Source organism: Diadema antillarum, unplaced genomic scaffold, assembly GCF_040938485.1.
Source record: "Diadema antillarum isolate AM-2024a unplaced genomic scaffold, OU_Dant_1.0 seq00000689_RagTag, whole genome shotgun sequence".
In the NCBI taxonomy this organism is placed as follows: Eukaryota; Metazoa; Echinodermata; class Echinoidea; order Diadematoida; family Diadematidae; genus Diadema; species Diadema antillarum.
The window spans coordinates 747,091-770,760 of NW_027271594.1; the positions used below are offsets into that span (position 1 = coordinate 747,091).

Here is a 23,670-nt window from a genome sequence, read left to right on the forward strand (position 1 = left end):
CAAAAAAAAAAAGAAAAAGAAAAGAAAAAGACATGAGTACACTTCAAGGACTGATACCACTGAGTCTTTATGGCTTGGTGAATGACCAAACAGAGAATATGGAGATCAGTGGTGAGGTGAAGTAGAAATTTCTTCAGGGATAAATACATTGCAGTGATCTTGATGATGGCAATGATGGTGATGTGATATTACTATCATTTGTCTGTAGCACACTACACGGATGGTCAGTTAAGACAAAGCTGTGTAAAAAATGACTGCCAACATGTGAAAAAAAAGCTACTTTTTGAACTTTATTCACAATTGTTGTGCACGATTTGTGTCAAAACTGTATGGATGTTTTATCTGATCGCTTAGTGATTGAAATGATCACAGTTAATTGCTGATATATAATAAACTGAAAATGTTTGTCATCTCATATTCCCTATGCATTAACTGATGTGATAGCCATGCATTGCATGTGTGCCTGTATAATTCATATGATACCATGCATCCAATTGTTTCATCCTGTTTACGTGTGTACAGTCATTGATTATGTTCACGGGTAAAACTATCATGTAATATCCATTCCGTTTGTGTCGTAATATACTGTACTTCACGCATATTTGACAGAGCACTTTCAAAACTCTCACCTTGTGATTCAGACTAACACCTGGTACTCATCTTAATAGGGTAACATTGTGTATGTTGTGTGTTTGAGATGTGTATAAGTGATCTAAATCTTGTTCCTCTCTGGGGAAAGGAGGCCTTCTAAAACCTGGAAGATGCTTGGAAAATTTTGACTATTTCCCAGTTGAGCTAAAAGCGCAGAAAGAGATTAGGATAATACGTAATCACTACTGCAGTCTATTTAATTTTGTGGTCAAAAGGTGTACTGTATTTAGGTGATTAGTTCTCTACAATGTTTGACTTGAAAGTTTGCAAGAAATATGCAAATGTGAAATGAGAATGACACAATTGATCTGCCACATTTATGTCGTATGTAAATCAGTGTGGAAGTAAAATTCAATGAAGCACAAATGTGACAAAAAAATTAATGTCCTTAATGCTGCAGACATCTTTTCTTAATGTTGTTATTTTGTTCAAAGACGGACTCCTAGAATTAGGAGGTTTCAAGAAACAAAGTTGGCTAAAGTTAAAGAATATTGCAGTATCATATGAACATTTTTATCCTCGTAGAATTTAGCTTTCAAATTCAATATTTGTATGCGGAAAATTTCATTCACAAGCAAATGTTTACCCATGTGGATGACACCTGAGGATGCTAATGATGCTATTATTTGCAGTGGGTATAGATGAATTCATCTTAACCCAATTTCTTTGCGACGACCTAACTGCATAACATACTGTGTCTTGGTGCTTGGCAGAGAGACTAACAATGGTCAGTCCGAAATCAGCTTGCATTATTGCCATTTTGCTCTTGCCGTGTTGCTGCCATGTGTGTTACTGCCATGTGTGGAACAGAAGCTGCATCAGGTTAATAGAATTCTGAATCTTTAGGGACCATAGGTCTTCTGTGTCCATAATTTTCTGATCAAAATATGATATACATTGTACATGCAAGTATGTACATTTGTATGTACATGTATTGCTGAATCTATGATATTATATGCTATGGTTTTGCTTCTTTCTGTCTTTCTTTCTTTCTTTTGTCTATATGCATCGACTCCTCCCATTTGAGCCTATTTATTTTCTTGCTTTTTGTTTTTGGTAATTGTATGACATGTCGATTATTGTTTGTGTAATCCAGTAGTATCTTGGGTATTGAGAGAACTCTATCAGTCGCCATCAGGTCAAAATGCAGTGCTTCCACCGGATTTGTCTCGCCGTGCTTTGTTTGGGCTTGCATGTTCTGTCTCGTCTAGCCTTGTCCCTGTCTCATCTTTGAGGAAGTGATGCAGATAGTAAGCTTGTATTGAAATAAAGTGTGTGGAAAGTAGTATGCGTGCACTAACTACAGCTGTTCACCTCACAGAACTGCAAACATCACATGCAACCTACTAACAGCAAAACAAAATGTGTGCAGGTCACCGCGCCACATTTGCAATGGCTGCTCCTTGTTTTCGCCATCTACATTGAATGTGAAAAGGAAAATTACTCACATGAGAAGCTGTGAAAAGCTCTCATTTGTGACTAGTGCAATGTGGCTGGTCTGCTCTATCGCATCACCGTCACTTACGTAAAGTTTATATTGTTGTACAACAACAGACCTGCAGTATGTATTCTCCATATATTATGGTAGGCTCAGCTTGCAGCGTAACATTTCTCACTCCTCATGGTCTCTGCTCATTAAGAGACAAAGCCAAAACCATCTCTATTCTATTCAAGACAAATTTCTTGGAGGGGGGGGGGGGGGAGGGGGAGACAGAGCAGCAAATGAATTCTGTAAGAGTCCTCTAGTCTCTTACATTATCAGGACCTAGATTGTCCATGTCACCAGTACAGATATTGAAAATGATCTCTTTGTGTTGGTGACAAAATATCTAGTTGGTGGTATGAATTGATTTGCTGTGCAACATGCACATTGTTCTGCACACTGCTCTTGGAACAAAGAGGAAACAGTGCTTAAAGGGAGTCAGAGTTCATGGAGCATACGTGAAAGGCAGTTAGCATACTTACACGTAGTTATTTTCTTTCCAGTATGTTTCCTTTCTGCAGAAGCAGGCTGTTTTGTTTTTATCATACTGGGCTCTCAACCATGAATTCATTATTAAAGCATAAATGCTTAGTGAACCAATATATTTGTTTTTAGAAAAAAAAAACCCATGGAGATCTGCAGTAGATACTCAATGATCCCTTCAGATAGATTGTATTTATGCACTGCTGCTGTTCAGTGTTGCATCAGTGGTGCAGCATTTCAGACTCCAACCTTCCTGTCCATTTTGTGATGTCACACCATTCATTTGTTGAAAGAGTGTTCCAGCTGGAGGAGGTTTGTAGCACATGCCACCTGCCACTTTCCTGTCATGTACATGTACTTTCCTCCATGTGTGCACAAGTGGGAAATTTGCTGCTTAACATCTTCCATCATGTATTGTGCTCAATGTGCTTGTTGCTACCAACAGGTTGTGGTTGCTCTATCAAGGTGATTTCTTTGCATATCCTGCCAGCTTGGTATTGTGCATATTTATCTATTAAGCACGTACATCCAGGGATGTGACAGGAAAGAAGTGGTGGCGGAAGGAATGGTTGCTAGGGCGTGGATGTAAAGCTGTACTTAGAAGTCTTGGTGGGCATCTAACCTGCTGCTTTTTGGTGTCTGATGCATGAATCCATGTCTAGGAGCTGAGAACTGACACAACATCCAGTGTGGGAACAGCTGTGGTGATGGCTTCTCATCATTTTATCCAGGGCTGTAGAAACCGATTGTGTCACAATCCTTTACTTCTCTTCCACTCAACCTCTCATCTCAGGATGGGCATGGTAAGGGGCCGGAGGAGATCACCTTAGAGGCTGATGGAGAGGCGGATGCATTTAGAGATGATGGTAGTGAGAGCAGCGGTAAGGGAGGTGGTCGATCTAGGGTCAGGAAGCTTAGTAAAGACCTGCAGAGAATGGTGGCAAAATCTAGCCAGTCCAATCAGAAGGTAAAGGCCATGGCCAAGAAGGTGGTCCATCTAGCCATTAGCTCAGCCTTGTTGAAAGTGAACAAGCGCAGGTCGAGATGGGGAAGTCGTGGGGAGAGGAGCAGCGTCTCAATGGATGAAGATGAGAGTGAGCAGACTGCACTTCCCCCTGGAGCTAAAGATGCGGATGCTGCGCTACAAGCCACTGCTTCCTGGCTTGTCCAGCATGTACTCGAAGCTGCGCAGCAGCAGTTACGGGGAGGTTTGGCAGAGGAAGTTCCTCCAGGATCGGGTGGACCTCTCGGCACTCCCCCCGAGCCTCAGAGGAAAGCGCCACTGAAGAGTGCCATGAAGTCCCGCTCCAGATCCGTCACATTTGCCAATGACCAACCGGCGGTGGTGTTGCAGGAGCCGGACATAACTGCATCTGTACGCAATGTTCCCATTGTGGCCATCTCCCCAGCAGATGATGACTTGGAAGGAGATGGGAATGATCCTGTCCCCATGGCAACCGCCAGTGTCTCCCTACCAGGAACTGGCAAGGTATTTTTATTTTAATAGTCACCATTGCTCCATAATTTCTGCCATTTAATGGTCATGCGCTGGAAAACATTGCTGGAGGCTTCCCTATCTGTATGTTCAAGAGCATCCCCTGAGGTGCTCTGTCCTGTTTACCGTGGGGTGATCAGAACATGTGAGATTAGAAAATCACTGCTTGAATGTAACACTGAGCAACAGGGCAAAGAAAACTATGTTTGACTAACAGTGCTATTTTTTTTTTGCACCCTTTTCTACATGCTTTCTGACTTGCACAAGCACCAGCATTGTTACTATGCTCAATTCCATGATCTACAGCAGATCAAGGTTCATATGGATGTGCACAGGCTTTTCTCATACTTATGCATAACTTGGGTAAAATTTCTCACTATGGCAAGTAGTGCTCTACACAGAAAAGCACACAGCATTTGTCACATTGAAAACATACCATGGTGCCCAGAGGTCAATGAAATGATGATTGTTGAAGAACAGGTTTCATGACAAGATTGCAGAGTATTGCTTCTCTACCAGTATCCTCTAGTGCAAAAGCCCAGAATCTGATGAATTTTGAGTTGAGATAGGTAAAACATGTAGCAGGTAAGATGCCAGTAGAAGATACCTCTTGTTATCAGAATCTTTGCACACATGTACACTAAATGGACAGAAAGATTGCATATTTGCATGAAAGCATTGATCACAAAACTTTTAAAATGTGCAATTTGTTGATTGCAGTCATAAGCCTACCCATGCACACAGAGGATCTAGCTGCTGTGAATACATTCTAGAAGACACCGCAGGGACCTATGACAGCCATATAACTTATAGGAATGAACAGGAGAGAGTTAAGTTTGAGATGACACTCCAATGTCTGTGGAAGATCACTGCAAGAATCGTGTCGTTTTGATACATCATGCTCCAAAGTGTCCTGTATTTTTCTCGTCATGAGTGTGTTTTACGGGATTACAGATGGAACGCTGCGAGTGACCTTTTCTAGTTGGCTCCTTCACATCATTTTCACCTTCTGTTTTGCCTGAGGTCGTGTGCATGAATGTATTTCCATATGGAAGCACGGCATGTACTTGTGAGGTCCTGTGAGATCTTGTATGGCAAGCTGCAGAGATCTCGTCAGAGACAGATGAACCACTTTCGGTTTTTTTTTCCTTCTTATTTTTTTGGCCATGCGAGGGTAAGTTAGTTTCAGTTTCTCTAAATATCTTTCCAGTTGTTGTCACGTTTATCACGTTTATTCTGAGATATTTTCTGCTTTGACACCAATTCTCATATTTTTGACATACCATTTGTTGTGAAAAAGTCATTTTTTTCAGTATTGGCATTCTGTTTCCCTTCCATGTATGATAATTGTACATTCGAACAACTTGGTAATGCCAGTATTATGGATATATTATATCACTCACTGACAGTGAAGTGCATGCATCAATGTTCTTTTCTCTGCATGCTTCTGTTTAGCATGGTCTGAGTGCATCTGTCATGGACACTGTAGTTTTGTACAGGACTGATGCGGCTGTGTCTGCTCTTTCCACTCTCTTCAGGAGCTGGCAAGGGATCAAGAAGACATCGGGAAGTTGCCACCCCGGGGAAAAGAGAGAGACGATGCTCTTCTGTCCCAATTGCCATCAGATGCCATTCAGCACCATTTGGAAGACAATGGCGATGACTCTGGGATACTCGAAGTAGAGGATGTTGACCCTGTGAAACTTGACTTGGAGAACAACAACCTGAAGAGTTTTGATGTGGAGAAGCTGGCAACAGAGGATCTCTTCGTGGAGAAGGCTGAAACAGAAGAGATCGGGTCAGAGGAGCATGAGTCAGAGAAGCATGGCCACGTTGTCACAAAATCAGCTAGTAAATCAGCACGGCTAGTGCTTGTGATGTCTCAGCCACAAGAAGATGTAGCTGAAGAAGACAAGGTTCCAGATGTTGTTGAAGATTGTAAAAGAATTAGAAGTCGTATCGGAGGAAAAGATACTGGAGCGGCAGAGAGGATTGCAAGAGATGATGCTGTTGATGGGACTCTTCCAGTGGATCCCAGCACACCGACAGGAGGGAAAGGTGTCAAGTCATCGAGACAGATAAACCTGACCTTTCCAAGATCCAGCTCAATTACGAAGATCTCCTATGTTGCTCCAAATATTCCAAGAGATTCTCAAGAGGATGAAGCTAAGTCCAGACTAAGTCCGGTTCCTGGTGTAGTGATTCAAGAAAGGGAGAGTCTAGTTGAGGGTGGCCCTGTTGGCCAGCAAAGCATTCTGGAGGAAAGTCCGTTGATGAGAAAGGCTGAACCAACAGAAGTTGAGGAAGAGGTTATACATCAGGCCTTTGCCATGCCCACAGAGCATATTCCTGAAATGGGCATCGATGGTTATGCAGATTTGGCTGATTGCAGTCAGCCAGCATGTGCTCAAGAACTGGTATCTAGTAGTAGTATTGAGTTGTCTGAATCTCTGTTGGTGAAGGAAGAGAGCAGGATGCAGCATGCTTCTTTGCCACGCAAAAACTACATGCCTTTGATATTTGAAGAGCTTCAGCCCTTGCCCAAGCCTCGTGCCCTGGACATTGTGGAACCAAGTATCACTGTGCCAACATACAGCTCTAGGAATGAAGATGCGCTCATGTGGCAAGGGGAGGAGAAGGAGGAAGAGCAGGAGCAAGTTTCAGAAAGAAATCAAATGATCATCATGGAGGAGCAGCCATTGGAAGCAACATGTATTGCTCCAGTGAGTGAAGCTCTGCCGATATCATTTGACAAAGGAAGTTTGGAGGAAACTATCACTACAAAGAATTACAGATACATTGTTAGCCATGCTGATGCTAAGGTTCTGCTGCCTGCCAGAATCCCGGACCTTGAATTTGATCCTGAAGCCCCAGACAATGATAATGAAGATGTAGATTCTCCTTCACAACTCTCTATCGAAGCAGAGAATGCGAGGGGAGATATTGAAGTAGGAATCAAGGGCAATTCCTTGTTGAATAAGACAAGAGATGACAAAGAGCCTACATCAGTGATGAGTTCTAATGAAAGCTACCAGTCAGATGAGCCAAGACAAATTGGGATAGGGAAAGGAGAAGAGAAAACAACTGAAGAAGAGCAGACTGAGGATGAGAAATCAGATGTTCGTGGCACATCTCTCGAACCCACTTTGTCACCAGCCTCGCCGACCTCAAAGGTTCGTGTCTATTACACCCAAGAACCAAGATATGTAATGGATGATGGTGGTCTCACAGAGGGGTTTTTCATGCACAGCATTCAGAGTGTGGTTGAGTCTGAAGGAGAGGAGGTACTTATGGAGTATGCCTCACCCTGTGTCAGTGATACCTTCCATGCAGTCCAGCAGTCTCCTCAACATCCCAAGTGGACCAGAGTGGAGACGAAACGGGTGTCCATAGGCATACAGGAGACACTGAGGAAACTGGCTGAAGATGTACGCAGTGCTTCTAGCCCTCCACAGAGTGTGGAACGCCCAACTGTTGGAAAGCTCGCTGATGCAACCCCACCAAAGGAAGATCGAGAAAAGGAGAGAGGCCAAGGGGTGACTGTGGATGCTGGTGCAAGAAGCCCCTCACAATATCTAGAGGGAGCCTATAAGAAAACAGAGGAATTCCGTATCGCTAGACGTTCGATCAGGCCCAACATTGAGAACTTATTAGCAGGCCAGCTAAAAGGCAACATACCTTATCACACCAGAAAAAGCACTGGTGGCAGCGAGTCTGACGAGGCATCTGTGGAGACCCAGCCTACTGCTCCATCATCCGACGTGGTGGTCCCACTTGTTCTGCCCAAAGCAAAAGCCCCACCCGTTCCAACTAAATTGCGAAGATCCATGTCTGTGCCAGCTAACGTCTCTGACGAGCCTCCAGCCAAACCTCCGAGACAGATGGACGTCTATGTACGTGGGAAATCCTTGGATCCAGAAGACATGGATCTCCCACATGGTGAATGGGGCCTCCAGACGATATTGGCTCTGCAGGAAGTGGAGACCAAGACCCAAGAGGTAGAAGAAACTTCCAAGCATACATAGCAACTCCTTGGGCAATTGTAGGACAACTGCCATGTTGTGCTTGTCATCACAATCAACACACAAATTCCCCTACTCTATACTATTTGCCCTTTTCAGAAACTAACTAGATGATAATGTCATTGCATATGATCAGTGGTTCTCCACTAACATTAGTCTTCCTCTCAGGATAGATCTTTCCCAATCCAGAAACCCCATCTAACATTTAGCATCTTCCTTCTGCAGGTGTATGTAAAGATCACACAACCACTGTATTTCATACTGTGTATAAATTCCATAACCCGCCATGGTGATATTACACTCCCTGAAATGCGTATCTTCTTGTGTAGATTTAGATCCTGTCACATCCATTATACCTGATACTATTCTTCCATTATTAATTCTAAACCTGATTTCATTTTGAGAACTGTTTGAGAACTTAACCCGTTCCATACAGGAACCTGGTGGCCTGTGTACTATGTGTAAATCTATGGGGATTTCAGAATTTACATAGTGTGGAAAGGGTTAAAGTTGCAAGCATTCTGCTGTGATATTTGTTCTGAACTATCTTTTATACACCTGAAATATTATAACAGTCTTAGTCTTGAGATTATTGAAATCCTGCTGTGAAGTCACAATTTCAAAGAGAACAGCTCTTCTCTGTGTGAAAAAAAAAAATGTACATCTATTCCTTGGGAGACATATAGTGAGCAATGAATACACTTGTCATTGTTCTACACTGAAATGGTTTGTCTTTTTGTTAAATTAATATGAAGATGGGTATAGTGGGGTAAACATTTTGCTTATTAATCATCTTTTTTATCACTCTTGTTGACATATACATTTGATATTACATATATATAATAAATAAATGTATATATCATCTGTTCATTCATCTCTGCAATAAGCATTCTTCTAAGTGCATGAAATAAATATTTTCTGTCCTACCACTATTGTATGTTATTCTGTCAAAGTATTGTCTTATTGCAAGAGCAGTCGTTTGTGTGTACAACATATAAAATGTCAGTATCCACAACACACACTTATTCTTCACATGCCTGTATATACTACATTCAGTGGTTTATCACACTGAAGACAGAATATTTATACACACAAAATCCCATTGACCATTCATGAACACAAGTAGAGTGTATTTTAGTCAAATGCATTGTGTGTAGCGTTCTTTTCATAATTTTCAAAAATATTTACTCTTTTCATAATTTTCAAAAATATTTACTCTCAGTGAATTATCTACCTATTTTATGGTGTATTGCAGATGTATTATACTGTATTGTACACTACCAATTACCTCTCTAATGCTTTGAATTATTTCATTAGCATGATGCTATGTTGAATTAAACAAATTTATTTCAAAATACCAAGCATGTAATTGAGTATTTTTTCCAATCACACATCACTCCAAAATTCAAATTTAAGAACAAATTTGGTTTTCTCGTTTCTGGCAACCATGAGGTTGTTCAGATTTTGTAAATATCACATCATAGGATGCCGACCTGGGCCCCATTTCATAAAAAGTTGATATGACAGCAACTCTTGCTGGAATGGCAATTATCATCTAATGGTAATGACAAGAATCCAGCTTCCTGATTGGCTGTTGCTGTGGGAAGTTGCCATTCCAGCAAGAGTTGCTATCCTAACATCTTTTATGAAACAGGGCCCAGTGGTCCCACCATTTCCAAACATGCCCACTTCATACTGACACCAATGTCATGGACATGAGTTCTTTGACAGTAATTGACTAATGTTGATTTTACTGAATGAATATCAATATAAAAATTGATCATACTGCTATGTTTTGACACACCTTATACCAGGTATATGTATTAAATATCAAGCATGAAATCATGATCTTGCTTCACCAATTTGTTATTGTGATGCCTTGTAAGTTTTGATTGACAGATCTTAAAACAAAAAGAGTATGCACTGCTGTGCAGATAGTTAAAGAGGGAGAGTGAGCAGTATCTGTATAGGGTTAGTAGGAAATTTTACATGAAGACTTCACAATATTTTTCTTGGGTTGGGATTCTCTAATATACACACACACACACACACACACAAATACCTTTGAATATGTCTCTGATCATGGATTCACATATTCACCTAAAATCTTCTTGCTTTCCCACCTTTCATGTCGTTATTTAAGAGGCAGAAAGGCATAAACATCTCTTAGAGTTGAACCCTTCTGCTTCTCAAGTGAGGAATTACTGTATATGCCGTTATCTTTGCGTACAGATGTTTTTGCAAATGAGGAGGTCAGGGACATTATCACAAGATGCTGTTTTTGTGATTTTAACACCGATGCTATCATAAGTGCACTAATGCGTGTCAGTGCGAGATAGTTTTGCGTGTTGTTAAATTCATGGACCATTAGTGAGTCGCGAAATTTGCAAAAATTAAACCCTCACAAAAATAGCAGCTTATACAGTATCTTATCCAACAAATGACGACATGGGAGGACATAACTGCTAAATGAGATTTTTGCTCTGATACTGATATGTCCTACTGAAGCGCAATAACGTCATATGTCATCCATCTATACCTTTAACCTAACTGGTATTTCAAGCGGTCAGTTATTATTGGATCAACAGTGCTTATAAGTGCATATATGACCTGCCCCTATCATCTTACCATCTGCTGGACAAAATAACTGCTCTGGTACATGCTGTAGACTGACAGTAACCTCCTCATTATGACACCTAATTTCTCATAACAGGTGTTTCCAGCTGTATATATTATGTCTGTGATCATGCGTAATTGATCTGCCTATGATATATTATATCTACTTCTGCAATCCAGAAGAATTCACATAGCACCATGTATTCCTCAGCTTTTGTATTATCTGAAATAAAAGTAGTTTCTTGAAGCATTTCCATGCAGGTACTGTTATGTTCTCAAGGTCAGTACTTGAAGACAACTCAAATTGTGCCCTGTTCATGTCATACTCTGGATAAGCTGTCATACATGTAATTTGTGAGAGCCAATAATCCTGGGGGGTATTTCATAAAGCTGTTCGTAAAGTTACGACAGCTTACGAGCGACTGGCGATCAGTTGTGATGTGCTATATCAGAATTTCAATATTTAACACAAGAACTGATCACCAGTCGCTCGTAAGTTGTTCGTAACTTTAAGAACAGCTTTATGAAACACCCCCCAGAAAGTAGAATTTTTTCCCTCTTTGTACAGTAAAGCTTGATCCTTTTTTTTTGTGTGAAGTAATTCATTTTTGACTCTTCAATGGAAGTCGTGTCTTTATTTGGTAGTGCTTTATAATTGGAGCCATGATTTTTTTATCTACACACCATATTGAATCAGATATCTGTGCGGTCATTCAGTTCAGAAATGAAATACGAGGTCATTACTTCAGTCGCAAGTGTTAAAGAGCTCCTAACAACAGTATCATGGTTCAAACACAAATCACCAATGGGACACTACTTGAAAGAGGAGAACTTTGTGTCTTTATTACTTAGTTTAAAATATCTTCCTGTATAAAACAGTCGCGCTCACTTATTACAGTTATTATTAGAAAGCATGTTCATTCATTCATTGCACGAAACCTTTTGATTACCCAATTGCATGACCAATCATGGAAGCCATCTGTATATTTCATTTCGATATGGAATTTATTTCTGTTGGTGTGAGTTATACTATACCACAGATGAATAGATGGATACATATATACATCACAGGTTTTCTTTTTGGTGATTCAATCCATTTGTATATCCCTGCACAATACTAACCCCATTCCTGGCTGATGGTGTAATAGACTGGCACTATACTAACATGAATATGAACAGACGATCATACACTAATCGTCGTGGTCTTGCCTGCATGGTTTAACTAACCACCACTCCAGTATGGAAGACTGCGATTGCACGGTATACTATTGTTGGTGGGTTGGAGAGCAGCACGCGTCATTCAACTAACATCACCTATGTATAACCACGAGGGCAGCAAACACAGTGCGGTGGATGGATTACCAGCGGTGGTGGGTGGCTTCCACACCAGACAATTGGTTGCTGACTCCCTCTCTTCTCATGACACCCAATAATCACCTCCGCATCCAGCCTGATCACGTTTAGTTACCTATGTCCTCACCCCAGGATGAAGACTCCGCTGCCAAGGGGGCGGTGGATGCCAATGGCGGTGTCCTCAGCACCAAGGCGTCCGTTGACGCTCCCCCCAAGTCCGAAGCACCAGCCACGCCCAAGACAGCGCCTTCTGCGCCGATGGTGAAAGTGGAGACAGCGCCTTCAGAGGTCTCAGCGGGGGCGTCATCAGGGGTCGCGGCACCGGACGACTTCACCGAGCCGCCCAAGTTTAAGGCGCGCTCCACCGGAAGCACTGTCTCTTCGCCAGTGGGAAAAAAGACGTCGAAGAAAGAGATGCTGCACAAGGTATGCCAAGCTAGGGAACCCCCACGAGGTGTGTTCACATTCTCAGGGGTGGGATGATTTGTCTCTTTACACTGCACCAGACTGCTGTGGTTCTTCATCAACACTCTAGATTAGACTAGCGGGCAGAACCAGTGATTGTCCATTGATAGATAGTCACTGTAGTCAAAACATTTGTACTACCATCCCCAAATCCATCAAGTTTATAGCTGTCACCATTCATATGTAAGCGTTCAGTTCCTGTTGTCTCTTCATGCACACTAGTCTGTCTATGCAATCATGGTTTATGTCCCATGTACAAGCTATCACAGAAAACACACACCAACTCACACAACCAAAAAAAAAAGGTGATATAGAGCTCACTTGTTTCATCAACATCATTTCACTGTGAAGTTGTTTTGTTGTGTGGAGACTCAGTAAACATATGTTTAGAAGCTTTGATAGATTTTGTTTATGTGAGAAACGATGATCCCCACTGCGTATGAAAGCATGTACTAGCAGTTCGCAAAAGTGATTACTGCATGCTTTTATTGATAACAGCGCAAGCACATGATTCAGGTAATTTGAAGTTCTTTCCTTTTATCTAATTGTGGTTAAAGATCCACCTAATTACTTATTGATACAATATCAATTTAAAAGGATCCTCATAGTCATCAGTGTGAACAGCCCTTTCTTCTTCTTCTTCTTCTTCTTCTTCTTCTTCTCCTTCTTTTTTTCCCCCTAACTTCTGGGATTTTAATTTCGTAGATTCCCAATACTTTTGGGTGATAACTAATTGAACGAAAGATACTGTTTGCAGTGGAATGTGTGTGCATGCATTTGAGTGCGTTACACTGTGTGTTCGGACATTTTTCAAGAAATCTCTTTATCACACTTCTTGAAAATCTGGAATATCTCTGTTTTCTGTTACGCGACCAGTGGCGGATCCAATCGGGGGCCCACTGGCGTGTTCCCCCCCCCCCTCTTTATTTTTTGTTAAAACAAAAGAAATGAAAAGAAAAATATGGGGGCGCGTATGCCCCCCTTTAATTTTGTAAAGGCTCCTCCCCTTTACGGAATTCCTGGATCCGCCCCTAGCAACTATGTTAACTCAACAAACTATTTTACCAAGGGTCGCTGTATAAACAGCCCTTTTGTCTGCTGATTTGAACGAAGATCAAAATTGACAAACCCTTTTATCCAGACTGCAGACGCGTCGCATTACTCTCACTGAGCCGATAGCAACTGGAGCCGACCATTTGAAATGCCTTGTACCATCACAATAGTGTGTGTTATACCAAAATAACTAATATTTCATCTAATGATGAATCGGTATTCTGTCTTACCTGTGGCATTGGGCTGTAAGTTCTGTGGGTGTATAAGATCCTCTCACTGTGATTTCTTCTGTACTTCTGAGGAGCTTGGTCCTTTTCAGTCTTTCTAAGTGGACCTATTGTTCTAAGGTTTTGTAGGACCTATGGTTCCAAGGTTTTGTAGGACCAAGGAGGTTCGAAAAATGGAGTCACAACAGTCTTATTCGCTTTGATCCCATGCTTAGAGCCGCCACTCAAAAATTTTTGAAGTATGTGTCAAACTGGATCTGCCCCCCCCCCCACCCCCCCGGAAGAAAATGAATTCACGTATCATTGCATAATGACCAGCCACTGTCTAAGGAAGATAAGATATGTCTTTATGATGGTAATTACTTTTCGCTATCCCTACTTACAAACGTTTGGCGGTAGACAATGGTAATGGCACGGGAGTGTGCGAATAGAAATTGCTCAAATATTGCTGAAATAGATATCAAAATTACTCGACTGTACGTGTCTGTACGCTAATCTGACATATTAAATTATAAAGAACTATACTTGAAGATGATACCATATTAGTTTCATTTGGCGGAAATAATCAGAAAAGTGATAAAACTGGCTTTCCATGAAAGTAAAATTTCAAACACTTTCACAGAATACAGCTCAGATTTACACTTTTGCACATATTTTCAAAGGGAATTGACTTTTGTTTTATATGCTTTATCATTAGGTGAAATTTCACTGCATTTGATATATAAACGAGCAGCATATACCCGATAATTTGTTAGCGTTAAAAATGAATCTTCAGATTGCTCAGAAAGATGGCAGCTTCAAGCATCGAACATCAAAGGCACAGATGCACCTGTGGAATTCTTTTGTCCATCCATAGAAAACTGACAGCTGATTGAATGATTATAATCAGTTGTAACTACCATCTCTCGAACCTCCTTGGTAGGACCAAGGTCCATTTTCACTGCAGTCTGTTGCTCCTGTTCATATACCTTGTATATATACCAATATCAGCTGTCGGGAACTCTTCCCCCTTTGGCATTCAATGTTCGATAAATACAGTGATATCTTCTTTAGCTGCTCACATAGTCACAAAACAAATCTCCATCAGTCTTCCAAGATACCAGGGATGTCTTGGCTGTCGAATTAACTTCCTACGAACATATTGTACAATCTGTATTTCCTTAGCTCTCAACATGGACAAATTCAAAATGGTCTTCATTCAGATTTCATTTGTACATTCAAGTACATTGTACATGCACATGTATATCTTGATAACATATTCTTCTCATTTTGGTGTATTATGTAGACACATGGTTTGCAATTTATTTCAGTTTTGGCTGATTATTAGTAATTTAGGGCTACTTTTCATCATATCATAATAACATCAAATTCACGAGTGAGAATGAAAAAAAAAACCAACAAACATCAATATCACATTAAATATGTAATACAGAACATTGATATGCACATACTCTGTATTGTAGTACACTCCCCTAACTCTTGACTTTGTCTATTCTGATGCTCTGTACATTAACATTGATGGAATATTTCTTGTGGAATGACTTTCTTGGCAGTATTTTTCCTGGTTCTTAGACTGATAACCTGGTCTTGCTCAACTGGTATTTATTCTGTTCACCTTGTCTCAGCTGTGCAAGCCATCTCTGTTTAAAATCTCTGGTGACATGTACATTGTATGCCTGTTTCTCCAAAACCCGTGTACCAACTGAGGAGCCTGTGTAAGAATTCTCAGATGCGCCCCTCATCTTCATCAATAGACTAATTCCTTCCGTCCCACCCCACCCCCTCCCCCTTCACAATCTTCTTAAAGCCAAAACATAGTTCTCGTATGCATCAAGCAGAACTGTTGACTATTGCTTTGAAATGTACACTTCTATGCAAATAGCACTGTAATAACACAATTTCAGTTGGGTAACAGGAAACATGTGAAATATTACATGAAAAGGTTCGCCAGAAGTCCACAATCTCAGAGATTACCCCCATCATGGTTGCTACCTAATTTTTCATAATCAATTATCAGTTTAGCGACCAGTCGGGCTACAGTGATATCCATCAATCTTCTGCACTGGAGTGAATTGCGTACAGCCAAAGTAGGATCTTTGATGTAGCTTGTTGGACAGTAAGATTGCGAGGGCACGATTGATCATCAAATTACATTCTACAATTTTTATACCTTCCCACGATACTGAACTTGAGGTTAACAGAGAGGGCTCTTCTTGAATAAAAGTTGTGTACTACCATCAAAATTATTCTACACTTTTAATCTCAAAACACTCTGACACAACTAATCGTACTGGCAAAATGGTGTCTGCCTGGCAAGTTTCATGTTAGACCCTTTGATGTATTGCAAGTAAAATTCCAAGTGATGGAAGATGAATTTTGAGGCCTTTGAAAAACTATGTTTTGGCTTTAATTAGTATTACCTACGCCTGTACCTGCAAACACAGCAGTTTAGATGCATGGTACGGAAAAAAACCACAAGGTCCATTAAAATCCCTGATGAACCACACAGGTTCTGCCTATTCAAGAGGAAGATATGAGGGAAGTTGTGCCGACTGCTCCTCCGGAAGAGGAGCTGGTAGGACCAGCGATGGAACCCCCGGGATATGAGCAGGCCTTGGCGACGGAATGGCAGGCGGATGTAATGAATGTGAGAATCAGAATTGTGGCTTTTTTTTAAAACATCCAATCATCTAAGTTTACCACACAGCCAAGCCAGCGGCAACAAAGGGGAAGGAAAGTTATCATCTGTACATTTTATATAACAAAGTAATAAAGAGACTCTCCCTTGTTCAAAAGAATTTCATTTGATGTATTATTCTGGATGTGAACTTTCTTAGTTATGCAAAAGAAGACCTTTAAAGGGGAAACTTTCTTTTTTTTCCCTGAACAAGCCAGATTGCAGGCGCATGTTGATCAATATTGTTTTCAAAAGGGGGAACTTGTTTTCTTAAAAATTTATGTAGACTGAGATTTTACACAATTGGAATTGTGCTGAGCTTGCTTCTAGGAGATCAGAAACAATTTGGGGAATGACAGTGTTTGTGAAGATTGATAAATTGATGGCACTTGGATGGTTTAAGCTTAGATTACCAGTCAACATACTGGTACTCAAAATGTCCATGTTGAATGATATTCCCTGCTTACCCTGTGCTGCCTTGTGTCTCCCACAAACTGCCATTCCCTTAGTCCCACCCATGCCAAGATACCACCATTCCAACTCACCGTTTGATACCCAACTTAAGAACCCCATGTGAGCTCAGGTCTCCATTCTTCAGAAATCAAATACAACTTTGATTATATCCCCAATGTTTTCTGGGATCACCCCCGATCCCCTTTCGTTTGCCTGCTGATTACCTCAAACCTCAAACCCTCCCTCCCAGCACGTCGATGACGACAATGTTTTCTCCGATGCCGATAATGGGGGCGAGATGCTGGGCGATGCAGGTGCCTGGTCGCCGAGCTTTGGCTTTGGCTTCAAGAAGAAATCCAACTCTGTCAGTAGCTCAAGCTCCTCAGTTGTGAAACGGAAGACCTTCTCATTGACACTGGTATGCTTGTACAATGTTGCGAGGGGAAACCCCATAAGCCTTCCATAGGTACATGTATCAGATGCTTTTGACCTACATGACAAATTGTCCAAACCAGGAGGACAGAAAATGCAAGAAATTGCAATTTCACTTATTTTGCTGCCAACTTACACTCTCGCTCCTTTAAAAATTATTTTCTGCTGTGCTCATTCTGTCTTTTGATGTGTTTTACAGACTTTTTGTTTCTCATCACTTTCCTCAATTGTATTCGTGAAGTGAAAGTGACATTGAAGCTTCGAGTATACCAGCACAATTTTTTTTTTTCACACACAAGCTGTGCAGTGATTAATAGTTTTGCATCTAACAAACAACATCAGTGACGTAAGAAAACCTTTTTTCTTTTCGTTTGTTTCTCTCATGAGCAAGAGTGATCATGTTAGGATGTTGTCTGTCAAGTATTATATCCTATGTTTGCTTCATCTTTGAAATGGATGACATCATATAGACTTTCATTTTCTTTGTCAGCTCAATTCATCCTGCTGTTTGCCATATGATAAACAGTAGGATTATATATTTGCTGGGTGTAAAGCGATAGCACACACTCAAAATCTTGACCCAACGTTCGAAGATTACCCAGTATCGAACTTACATATACATGCTGGTACTGTTTGGATTCTATGAATGCCATATTGATTGGTTCTTGGAAGACATTGGAGACGTCCATTCTATCATCCTTTATCGAGCTTGTGAAATGATGATGTGAACACTGATGTGATGTATTTTAGACTTCATAAGATGGGAAAGATTATGGCTGAAAAGGCAAGATCAGTTGTTTCATTGTGGCCAGTTGTGTAATACTAGTATATGTATTTTCTTACCATGCTTACAGCTTGGTCTTTGAAGACTAGCTGGGTGACAGGTAGTTCATGTGATATCAAAAACAACAACAACAACACACACCCATGCACGGACACAATTATCAGGCATACAAGTTTAAAGGAACAGAACAGAACTGCCTATTAAAAACAAAATAGTGTTTGCCATTACATGCAATTTCATGCATCCTTTGGTCTCATGACATTGTGATATGTCATTAACTTGATTGTCGACTTCATTAGTCTTTGGCAAGTGACACATTTGATTTTTCTTTCTCTTGTTGATGTCACATGAGTTTCTATGTGGGAACTAAAGGAGTTCTTCACATTCATTAGAGAAAATATCTGGTACATCACACTGAATCAGGTTTAAGGGGTCTGTATTCAGGGTCCACATTCACTTGCTTATTTCAGTCACAAACTCTGCTAAATATGTGTCATGCCATGTTGTGAATTCAGCAGGAGAATTCCTTTCTCCATCTCACCACTTTTTTGCGAAAACTATTCTCTCACGTTTTCACTGCATCCGCCGTTGAGCAGCCAAGAGCTAGGAAACTTCACAGATCGCAGGTAAATTTGAAGGACCACTAACTAACGAAATGTAGTTGACCTCACCTGTATCTGCAGTTTTAACTTGTAACCGCCACATAATCTGCTTTGATATTTGGGTGAATGTGCCTGTAATTGTCTGTAATCCGATAGTAATCTACACAATCTACTGTATATGCCATACATTTCGTGGGACATATTTCGTGGGATTTTATTTTTACAAGTTTCCGTAGTCGGATGCTATTTGCCAATTTGATAACACTAAAATGTTAAGTCTGACCCAGACAAGAATGTGATGTGCACGTGTGCATGTACACTAGTCCTTCTACTGCTGTACTCCACGTTCGTGAATTTAACCACTCGCAAAATTGTTGGGAAGTCCCTATTCGCAAAAAACTAAGACTCACAAGATATATGGCATATACTGTACTCCTGTATATACTACAGTAGTACTTTGATATCTATGTCAAAATTCCAGTATTAGAACTGACAAGGGTGCTCTTCACTATAGATTCATAATTAACCTCCTTTTTTTCCTCAAATTGCTGCATTTGAAAGAAATGCGAGTGTCATGATGATGTGCTTTCTTTCTTATCCCATTGTATTGTACATATACCCTACATGTGCATATTGTAGCACAGACAAGATTACCTGACACTTAATCCATATTTCCTATTTCTTCAGGTTATGAATGAGAGTATTGGAAAGGAGTTTACAGGTTTATAGGACTGATCACTTAATGCACTAATTTTTTTTTTTTTAATGGTATTTTACATCATTCTTCACCAATATTCATTCTTAGCCAGGTGTGTGTGTGCATCTTATAAATCAAACTGAAATATTTCTGTGCAACACACTACTTTATACACTTATGAAACTGGACATTTCAGAAACACATCTTTAGACTTGAAGGATACAGGTTAAATGAAAAGAAAACAAACACTTGATGTGCATCTGATAATGTGATATATATGAAATGTACATAATCTGGAAGTAGAATGTTTTTCATTCTGTAACTTTTTTTTTTGGTCAGATTCTAATGGCCATTGATTGTTCTAATGGACTTAACTTTACTTACTACGGTCTACTTAATTTTGAAAAATATACTTTCAAACAACAGGAAACTTCATACACAATTAAAAATGGATAAAAGATGAGTGCTTTGCAAAATACAATGGTAACATAGTTTAGACTCAAAATGAGTTTGCACAATCATGATTTCGCGAGAGGATAGGAATAGATTTTATGATGCAATTACTTTGTGTCTGTCTCATTTGATTTATTTCTTTGTGAATTTGTTGACGAGAATGTGAATTAATGACCTACTAGACAGGTGATGTTTTACTTGAGATCAGTACGAACATTCCATTTCCTTCCTAAAAATATGTCACACACTGAAGTTTTGAAGTAGCAGTTTTATTTTTTGACCACAGTGTGTCTGATCTGTTTCTCCATCAGTTGTTGAACCTGTCATACATTACCCTTTCTCGTAACATGTCGATTTTATTAAGCCTGATCACAGTGCTAATGAAATTCAAAAACATTGTGTCATATTCAAGTGAATTTTCAACAATAATTTCATTTAATACTTACTGTTTAATACATAAAACTCGACCTCTACTCCGATGCTACATGTCATTTATTCAGATGGTTATGGTTACATTCAGACTTTCTTTTTGTCAGCGAAATTTCCTATGTATAATGTATCAATAATTACAATCACTGTCCTCTAATTATCATAACCTGATTTTCACCCTGCTTTCCTTGAAAGCAGATTGCCTTCCTATTGACGTGTAATCTATTTGGTTTTTGTGAAATCTTTCATATGCCTCTCTAACGTGTGCCCATTTTCTTGATTCTCCCTCGTGTTTAAGTCATCAATGTAGACTTTGGTTGGCAGATATAAAGAGTGTAGCCAGTAAATTATTGGAGTCAAAAGGGACCTGAGCTTTCGATCCTAGCAGAATCTTCCTCAGAGGCAAAGTGACAAACAGGCAGTATATTATTGTTCAGGTATACAGCCTTTACCAAACCCAGAGTGATGCAAAACCATCATTCAGGACTGGTCCTGAGATTTACATTCACTGGCTGATGATGTGATGAAAACATCAAATAATTCATATAATTATATTTGCTTTTAATGGTGTAATATGTAGAGAAATGTCTCGTGAAAATGTTTATGCACCAAAGTGTTGTTCCTACCAATATTATGTGTTATCTTCGAGCAGTGTAGAATTCCTAATGACTCACTTTGGTAAGAAAAGTATTGAAGAAAAAAACATTTACCTCTACCTAGTGCTGGTCTGTAATCTGATCTGTCCTGTATACTGGGTAAATATTTCAATTCGCTTTCCAGCTTTTCTGTGATTTCATTTTTTTTTTTTTTTTGGGGGGGGGGAGAGGCTTCTATGTCATGAGGTTGGAATGTTTAAGCCCAAGAGGAAAGAAAAAAGAAAAAGATTCACAATTTTGACTGGAAATCACCTGGAGAGTCGATTTTGCTTGTTAACAGTATGATAATGATTATCTGTTCCTCATACCACAGGGTATTTAATGCTGGGAATGAATATGCAGGAACTAATAATGGTCATTTATTTTCAAATTTTGCAGGATTGATAAATGCTTCTGGTTGGTGGGTTAGTGTGTGTGTGTTTGATGTAAATCTTCATAAGAGACTGAGAATGATATAACAACTACTACATTATCTGATCTTGAAAGAAAAAGAGAAAAAGTGACAGAAATCTTCATTTGGTTTATTGATGAATGATTGGATGATGCATGCAACAACGACATTGGCTGAGTGCATGGAAATGTGTGGTTTGTGTTTGATGCCTGTGTGAATGTACAGTGTATCTTCACAATGGCACACCGCGTGTTCACTATTTTAGAACGTTATATTATGTCATTCTGTGACCCTGTCAGGATACAGTACTGTGAGTGATATTGTCCTGTTGTGATAGTGATTCCTAGTTACACTAACCCATGGATTAACCACAACCAGTATATCACACCTGACTTTAACTTGAATAATGCATTTAATAAAAGAATAAAGTAGGGATTTATACATTAGTATACTTCATTACTACTAGTGATGTGAGATCTGAGCATGCTAAATTTTGACAATTCATAAGTATCATATATGAAATATGTATGTATATACATATATATATATATATATATATATATATATATATATACACACACACAGTATATAGTTCTCTTTGTATAGATCAACTGGAATGTACTTGTCTCTTTTCAAACAGATAATGAAGTTTGTGAAAGTATTAATTTTGGTCACATACAGTCTCCAAAAGATTTGCTCGTATGAAACCTTTGCTGCAGTGAACATTAATATCAGAATCACGATCTTTAATGACAAACCAGATTCAAATGAGCATTAAGAGTAAGATATGAAATATACGAGTGTATATTATAGATATGTGAATAAATATAGACATATTATACTACCAGTAACTGGAAACAAATGAATCAATAATTTATCAATGAATCAAATGAATTAATAAAAGTATAGATAAGTGATTGATGATTTGATTAATCACATAGATATTATAGTAAATGGATATATGCACAGATAATATATCAGTCAGTCAATGAAATGATTAAATTCTAGAGAAGTGCCGAAAAAATTAGTTATAAATTTACAACTTGTTTTTTGCATAAATGTCATCATAGATGATGAAGTATATTCGGCTACTGTACATTACATTAACCACAATTTGGAAAAACAAAACAAAACAGAAGGTATAATTTCAAGATGCAGCCTTTCACTGTGGGGACTACTTCAAATATTACGTGTGGCATTTTATGTGTTTATTTGACCTGCTTGTTTGCAACCTCTCTCAGGGGAGCACGAGCAGCTTGGCAAGCCTCTACAGCACTGGGGAGGAGTTCTACGGGAAGTACCCCATCACCGGCGACATCAACTTTGGCCTCAACTACAACTTCAAGACCAACGTGTTTGAGATCAAGATCCACGGCTGCCGCGACCTGGTCCCGATCGACGCCAAGAGGAACAAATCCGACCCGTAAGTCACAAAGCGCCATTGACCCGTTTTGTTTTAGGCGGTCCCAAATGGCAGTAATTCTTTGGAGGGACATGTTTGATATTAACTGGAGCACAAGAGTGTAGTTTTTTTGGTTGTAGTTTGTGAAATTGAAGTATTGTATGACTGCACCTACTATTTCTTCTTGGAAGTGTGACAGTGGATGTCAAGAATGTAGACAGCAACATCTATATATATATATATATATATATATATATATATATATATGAATGAGTTAAGAGCTTCAAGGCATCTATGATTCACATACATTTGTACACCATGCAATAATCATGGGGACTAAAGATGTGTAACCCCGTGCCTGGCTAAAGGCCTTCATGTCACTTTGGTGTACAGTTTAAATACAAAATGAGAAGCTATAATGTAGTCATGCGAATAAGATGGGGAAAATATAGAGGAAATTATCTTATCATAAAAAGAATAAATAAGTAAAGATCAGAGCATTAGTATGGCATATGGGGCCCTGAAGCACAGAACCACAAAACAGTCACCAGATGTGGATATTTAATCCGTTCCATACTGAATTCTGAAATGCCCATAGACTTAATATCAGAGATGCCAACCCTCCCGATTTCATCGGGAGGCTCCCGAAAATTCACCCAAACTCCCGCCCTTACGATCACTATCCTTATCCTCCCGAAATTTCGATATTTTTGCACTGTTCACTAATCAGAATGTACTAGTATGAGAATTGAATGAAAAACATCGTCTGCTACGTATAGCATGTGGTAACTCCATAATGTTCGCTGCTACCAAATTGTACGTAAAAAATTGCAAATTCAAATGAGG

The 23,670-nt window shown here is 39.6% G+C and overlaps 1 protein-coding gene across 3 annotated transcripts in view; it reads left to right on the forward strand.

Moving 5' to 3' along the window:
* Positions 1-23,670, forward strand: part of LOC139737330 (synaptotagmin-like protein 4) — a 113,990-nt gene that overhangs the window by 82,525 nt on the left and 7,795 nt on the right. For 2 of the 3 annotated variants that reach the window (XM_071648007.1, XM_071648009.1), the window contains exons 8-9: positions 12,236-12,529; positions 22,664-22,845. In XM_071648007.1, the coding sequence (XP_071504108.1) occupies positions 12,236-12,529; positions 22,664-22,845 (476 nt within the window). The remainder of the gene's footprint in view (positions 1-12,235; positions 12,530-22,663; positions 22,846-23,670) is intronic. The other variant, XM_071648008.1, reaches the window with a different exon arrangement.